Source organism: Styela clava, chromosome 1, assembly GCF_964204865.1.
Source record: "Styela clava chromosome 1, kaStyClav1.hap1.2, whole genome shotgun sequence".
NCBI lineage: Eukaryota > Metazoa > Chordata > Ascidiacea > Stolidobranchia > Styelidae > Styela > Styela clava.
In genome coordinates, this window is record NC_135250.1 from 16297645 (window position 1) to 16305032 (window position 7388).

Consider the following 7388-nt stretch of genomic DNA (forward strand, 5'->3'; position numbering starts at 1 on the left):
TTTATTTTTTCCAACCAGTAAAAAACAAAAAACACATGCAAAAATATATAGAAACAAGAGAGCTATGCTCAAATATATGGACACGTAGAGTCACGTAATTTTGATGACGTCATAGCGAAAAAAAAAGTAATAGCCTTCTGGAGAAAATTTTTATCTTTAACCACTAAAAATTTCAAAGCAATTGGTCCAGTATTCGAAGAGAAAAGCGACTTTTTAAAAACGTGTCAAAGAACAACAAGAACAACAACAACATAATATTGAAACGATCGTTATGTCCACTACGTGTCCAAAAATGATATTTAAATTACTGGGGAAGGGAAGCCGCGGGGAACCAAAACTGGTTATCGAGCTGCGACACCCACGGTTCTAACACCTAGTTTGACAGATCGGGGAGAAGAAATTCAACAAATAGATACCATATAAATTTTACTAAAGAGCTAACTAATTGCAATTGTTATATATTATTACTAAAAATTACCGTGCATTAAATGTGCCATAATAGCAGCGAATAACGGGGGATTTCCCGTTTGCATAGACCTAGCTGTAGCGAAATGTTGTTCTGTAGAATAATTGGGGAATTTTGAAGGTGACCTGACCACAACGTGGTTGTGCTATGAAGCGATATAGCAATGGACACCGATCAGGTAAATAAATAAAGTGAAATTAGCACGCTGGATGTTGAAATAAATATTCACCATTGGTGTCCTGACGCGTTATCTCAGTACCGGTACCGTACTGCTTGTAAGCTAACAAGAAAAATATTACAGTATTAGGAACAAATATAAATGATTTGATACTGTCAGACTGTGATAAGAATACAAAGAAAAAACAATATTGACATTTGTTGAGGTGAAAATAAATGTTGGTATAAAATCACTAGACTATGGAGTCCTTCAATGATAGAAATATCTGAATATAGGAAGCACTGTGATAGGAATACTCCATTGCTTAAACTGGTACCGTAAGTTGATGTTAACTAATACTAAAATAGGAAGCACTGTGATAGGAATACTCCATTGCTTAAACTGGTACCGTAAGTTGATGTTAACTAATACTAAAATATGAAACATAATTAGTAATACTTTTTCATGTAACATAGCACAATTAATAGTTTTTGTCCATCCTAAAGTATATATTGAGACACTAAATGTCTTTTTAGATTTGATTTGAATATCTGGTGGGACATGCTTTTTAACTCACTTGGTAAATTGTTCCACATTTTTGCTCCAGTGTACTTTAGGCAATTTTGGGTTATGGAATGTGACAAACGACGTAAATAAAAAGAGTGTGTGGAGGCTGATCTTGTGTTATGTGTGTGTATAGTACTTTGTCGTATAAAATAACCATCAAAAGCACTTGGTAGACAATGGTTGTGATATTTGTGCATAAGCTTGCAGATCTCTAATTTATAAATATCTGCAAGCTTTAAAACATTAATTTTGTTATAAATTATGTTAAGATTTATGCGAGCAGACGAACGATAAAGGATTTTAACCGCCCTGTTCTGAAGTACATTAATTCGATGCAAAATTGATTGAGATGTGGATCCCCAAGCTACAATAGCATATTGGATATATGTTTGAAAAAGTGAGAAATATACCAATTTAAGGGTTGCTGTATCTATATAGTGTTGAAGTTTACCTAACATACCTACAGTTCGAGAAAGTTTTTTACGAATATCATTAACATGGACATCCCAACGTAAGCAGTTATCTATATTTAGTCCTAGATATTTGTAAGAAGGGACAGATTCTAGCTCTGTTCCATTGATGTTAATAGAAATTGCGGTGACTTGATGACGTTGTTTAGGGCATATATGAACAATTTTAGATTTATTAATATTGATTGTTAGCTTGTTGCTAATCATCCATTCGAATACCTTTGCCATCTAGGTATTTACATGTTTTTCTAAGGTCAACACAGATTTCGCACTGTCTAGAAGACCGGTGTCATCTGCGAACAATTTTGTCAAGAGGTCAGAGCAATTTGAGATGTCATTGATATATAAAACGAAAAACAGTGGGCCAAGACAGCTGCCCTGGACAATTCCTGTTTTATGGGAAGCACTTCAGACCGGTTAGTGCCAATTTCAACATATTGCTGTCTACCCGTGAGGTAGTCTTTAAAAAGGTTGTTAGCACAACCGCGGATTCCATAATGGTGAAGTTTATCGAGTAGGATATCATGGCTAACAGTATCAAAGGCCTTTTTCAAGTCTAAAAATACGCAACATATATGTTCACCACGTTCAAATTTTTCATAGATGTATTCAACTAAGTCGATAATAGCATGATTTGTAGAGTGATTATTCTGAAACCCAAATTGGTATTTATTAATAAGGTTGAAATTTTGACAAAAATCCATTAACCTGCAATATAAGAGTTTTTCAAAGACAATAGCAATACTTGATAAAATAGAAATGGGTCTGTAATTTGATGGATCTGTTTTATTCCCAGATTTAAATAATGGAATGACGCGGGCTAGTTTGAGGGCTGATGGGAAGATGCCCATTATTAAAGAAGCATTGAAGAAGTACACAATGATCGGGGAAATAATGTCGGCAATGATCTTGAGAAAGTAAGAGGAAATGTTGTCATCCCCAACCGCTTTTCCCTTTTTCAATGCTAATATTGTGTTAAAAACCTCATTAACAGTGGTAGCTCGGAGGTATATTGATTCCTTGGTGGTGGAGCGAAGAAATTCTTTGAAATTTTTATTAGAAGGTGGCACACTGTCAATAAGATTTTTACCGATGCTTGTGAAAAAATAGTTAAGTTCGTTGGCAATTACAAATGGGTTGGTGCTTTTGGAGCCATTTCTAAGGGTAAGTTCTGGAATTGAAGTACTTGAATTCGATTTTACATTCACAATTTCCTTAATTGTCCGCCAAGTGTGTTTTATGTCCCCCCTATAATTTTGTACTTTAGTAAGGTAAGGATTTTGTTTGGATCTTCTGATGATGTGGGTTAAAGTATTCTTATACTTTTTGTAGTTTCTTCGTTGACTTGGGGTGCCTAGTATGTAATGCTTTTTATGCAACAAATTCTTGTTCCTTATCGATATTAAGATACCTTTGGTTATCCATGGTTTGTTTGCCAGTCTAGTCACTTTGCGTGAGCATTTTCCCATGGGTGCGTTCCTGTCAAGTATGCATTTAATTATGCTAATAAAAGTGTTAAACCTCTGATTGAAGTTGGTATTAGATAGTTCTGTGGCCATGAAGTTGTCAAAGGCGTTTTCCGCATCGTGTCTAAAATTTTCTTTATTAAAGTTTGACATTTTACGTTTTGTGCGAGCCGTATCAATTCTATTCGCTACATTAATATTGGGAATGCAACATATTATGGGAAAATGGTCAGAGATATCGTCTAGTAAAATGTAAGACGAGTAATCATGATCTATAATGTTTGTGTAGATGTGGTCTATTAGGGTGTGGGATATCAATATTAATATTGCTATTCTTGTTTAAATTGAATTAATATATCGGGTACCTTTTTTCCTGGGTTGTTGCGTAACTAATTTTATTTTAATCACAGAGTATTGGCTGTGACTTACTATTACTAGATCATAATATAGATGATCGTTGTTTTTAACTTGTATTAGCTATTACACTCCTCGAATATTTCGTTTTCCTTTCGCCAATAGACTCACCATAGTATTTGTTGTTGGCCAGAACGAATAGAACTTTAGTTTTATGTCATGCGTTGTATTGTAATTTTATCTCGCGTCGGATACACCATCATCGCATTATTTGAATCTGGTGAAATAAAAATTCTCTACAAAAATTTGTCTCTACTAAATATACTAATAACGTGACGTGAGTAAACTCCCCTCTCTTCAATTTTGTTGTCATTATTGTGAGAACGTTTACCTGTTAAAGCTAGTTTACTTGATCTTGAAACCGATAATCGATAGCAATGAAGGTGGGAGCTGACTTAGAGAACCGTGAGGTAGTAATACACCCTTCTGTTTGTACCAGGAATTTTTTCTTGTTGCTCTATTTTTTGTTGTTATTACGATGACTGTGTTCTGGGTTGACGAAATAAAATTCTCTTTCTCTCATTTATTTCAATCGTTGGAATACTACAACCTAGATCGGGTAGATGAGTGATTATTCAGTCATACTACACAATTTTATACCTGTTCGCGACTACATGAGTTTTAATAGATGGACGAGATGATAATAATTTTGACAAAAACGTTAGCAGGAGGTGGGCGGAGTACCATGGGTTGTATATATAATATTTTGTTTGTTACCGGAAGGGTTGCATCTGGCACGTTAATGTAATAGAGTTCTATGCCGATTAGGACGTCTTAACGGATTCCCACACTACCGGAAGAAAATCACCGCTTCAAATCCGCCCCAAGATCCATCAAAGACTACCTTTCCAGGCTTGATCGCGTTACACTACCCAAGCCGAATGATCGAAAATGGCGTCCATATGACGCCATAATGGGACAAGTTAGTTGCACGGGCCTGCTCCTAATGGGAGCACGCATTATTGCCAAATGCCAATGCGTTGTTGATAATACCAACTTTCATGACCTTTGACCGATGCTGCCAGTAACGTTTTTTCTGTCGTTTGAGCCAAAGTGACTATAAATAGTCTACTATATATAGTTTATAGTCACTTTGGTTTGAGCGTAGTAGTATACATTTACGGTTTGAGGGGACGCTGGGGAGAACGGTACGTCAGCGTTTACGTTTTATACTGGCTTTGACTGTTTGAAGAGCTCGCTGTGTGTTAGCTTCGCTTTAACAGTCTCTTTTCAAATATAGATTGAATACAGACTAGCTTGTATACCTGTTATACATTTGAGCTGTTTTGTTACACTTTATACTTCCACAAAAATCGGACAGTGCTACCTCAAAAGTGATGGTACCGCACTGGCAGACTGGATGCGTAGGCAATGCATTTTCTCGTTGCACTGGAGTACCCCGAAGCACGATTTTCCTGATACTTGGGAGGTAAACCTTACAGAGGAGAGAAGTTACATACCCCTAGCCTTATGAAATGAAGTACTTTGCAGAGTAAGCGTAATAAACTGCGAAAGAATGGAACTATATGGAGGAAAAAAGCAGCTAGCAGCCATTTGGAAAAGAAAACTTTACAGAGTAAGCGTAATAAACTGCAAAAGTATGGAACTATATGGAGGAAAAAAGCAGCTAGCAGCTATTTGGAAAAGGAAATTAATTTCACCCCTGATAAAAAACCAAACATGTCTCGGGTCTCATGTAGTTTCGTACCTAGGGTTGCCAACCGTCCTTTATTTCAAAGGACAATCCTTTATTTGAGATTTTTGTCCTTGTCCTTTTTAAGGTGATAATTGTCCTTTATTTTTTCCAACGTCGTTTTGCCTGATAGTTATAGTACTGTGTTTGATATTGTTTCGTTCTTAAATCGCCTCCGTTTATGTATTTGCTTTTAATTATTCTTTTTAATTTCGCTTCGGCAGGGCTCAAATGGCCAAAGAAATACCACTTTTATTAACAATTTCAAATATTTTACATTAATTTTCCGAAGATGACAAGTGGCAACACTCCAAGATTTAAGTGAATTCTAGTTCAATAACTAGAATATAACTAGAATTTTAACTAGAATATAATTGGTCTCGAAGATTTTAGATTATTTCTCAACTCTGCGATAACGTATTTGGAAAAAAGATTTGACTTTGATGAAAACTCAACATTTGGAAAATAATCTCTTTTGGGTAATCTTTCTCCAGAATATCACCCACTTGTAAAAATTGTAGAGTATTTGAAGCTAAAAGACAAACTTAATTTGAATATGTTTAACCTTCTTGATGAAGTTGCACTCATTCAAAAAAAAATTGGCACGATTCAAAGCACTAAACTGTTCACAGAATGCAGCTTGATTGGGTCAATGTTAAATGAACATTGAATGAAAAATACATGAAGATTTTTTAATATATCTTTTTAGCTTGTATATAATTTGTAGTTCGCTGTTTTATATTGTTCTTTCCTGCAAGTTACAAAATAAATGATGACGGTAATCTATGTCCTTTATTGAGACTTTTCATAGTTGGCAACCCTATTCGTAACTAACATACTTAGCAGGACAATTTTCTCACGTATCAATCCTAACCCCCACCTGACTACACCATCCAAAAATTACGTCAACACGACGTCACAGTGACGTGATAGAGCCCTTCAAACTATACGAACTGCCATCCAAGACGCGCAAACGAGCATCCGAAATCGAACAGTTATTCCTCTCGTTTTCTCGTCGCGACGATTCCAATGGGAGAGAGATCGATAATGTCAAGTCAGTTCTTTATCGTCGGCGCCAATGCCATTTCACGAGATTATACGTATATTTGGCAAGCTCTATGACGTGATTGTGATGTCGTAGTGACGTAATCTTTAGATGGCGTAGTCAGATAGGGGTTAGGATTGACATATCAAAAAATTGTTATGCTACGCCCACTAGAAGTACGTTAAGTACGAAACTACACGAGACCCGCATGACTCAACAAAACAGTTACAATTGAAAACAAGAGAGCTGTGCTCAAATATATGGACACGTCACAAGATGTCGCTATTTTTTATTCTGACACATAAAAAACGAATCTCTTGAAGTCCACAGAAATATAGGATATATTATAGATTTAGTTGGGACTCCTGATTGACTTCGGGCAACCGAGAATATTCCCACTCCTGATCCGAACCTTTTTGCTGAAAACACTGCCGGACTCCTGTTTTTCGGAGTACTGAATCCTGTTCGTGCTCAACATTAGTCCATAGTGTCTGGCCATAGTTACCTCATAATGATAGTTATTCGACTCTTTCGTTCCGGCCGACTGACGCTGTACGATGACAACTTTTTTGTTTTTTTGGCGGTATGAAATGTTGACATTTATTTCCAGAGTTGGTTTCTTGTTTTCGATTCAAGGCGAGTGAGGAGGAGCGGTGTGGTAAATTTTGGTGTTGGACGCACAGTACAAGCTAATTTTCTGCCAGAATATCCTCATTCCTTTTCTGTCGACCGGCGTTTACTTGTTTACGGATGAATTCTATCACAATCAGATAAGTGCATTAATTTTTTTAACATTTACGGTTAATGACATTTTGCAAACAGAAATTGGCTTTTTGTCGTTTTTTCAGTTTTTCCTGGAGGGCAATCTAGGATTTATATTGTTCAGACTGCAATATTGAAGCTAAGATAAGAGTATCATAGACTTTCTATATCTGTATATTTTTTCTTCAATAAGGTATGATGTCTGTGCATGGTTTTCTTGCATCCCTCACTGTCGTGAATTATTAATTTCCAGTTCAGTGGTAACTATGGTCTGGCAGTAGCCGTCACGCTCAGATGGTTCGTATGACAGTTGGTAATGTTTCCCCGACCCTTGACCCCTGGAAGATC

General features: G+C 36.3%; 1 protein-coding gene across 3 annotated transcripts; it reads left to right on the forward strand.

Annotated features, from left to right (window-relative positions):
* Positions 1-384: 384 nt before the first annotated feature.
* LOC144425112 (uncharacterized) lies at positions 385-4069 on the forward strand. Of its 3 annotated transcripts, none has more exons than XM_078114445.1 (5): positions 385-644; positions 1460-1587; positions 1914-2076; positions 2457-2577; positions 2655-4069. In XM_078114445.1, the coding sequence occupies exons 2-5, from the start codon at positions 1576-1578 to the stop codon at positions 2674-2676; spliced, it is 318 nt and encodes a 105-aa protein (XP_077970571.1). In that variant the 5' UTR covers positions 385-644; positions 1460-1575; the 3' UTR covers positions 2677-4069. The 3 variants fall into 3 exon arrangements, with proteins under 3 accessions (XP_077970571.1, XP_077970572.1, XP_077970573.1); XM_078114446.1 differs by lacking the exon at positions 385-644 and adding an exon at positions 834-956; XM_078114447.1 differs by lacking the exon at positions 385-644 and adding an exon at positions 1014-1033.
* The last annotated feature ends 3319 nt before the right edge of the window (positions 4070-7388 follow it).

Coding starts and splice junctions, on each gene's coding strand:
- LOC144425112 (XM_078114445.1), top strand. Junction 2,077..2,456: donor ATGGGAAGCACTTCAGACCG/GTTAGTGCCAAT, acceptor TTTTATTCCCAG/ATTTAAATAATGGAATGACG. Junction 2,578..2,654: donor TCGGCAATGATCTTGAGAAA/GTAAGAGGAAAT, acceptor CCTCATTAACAG/TGGTAGCTCGGAGGTATATT.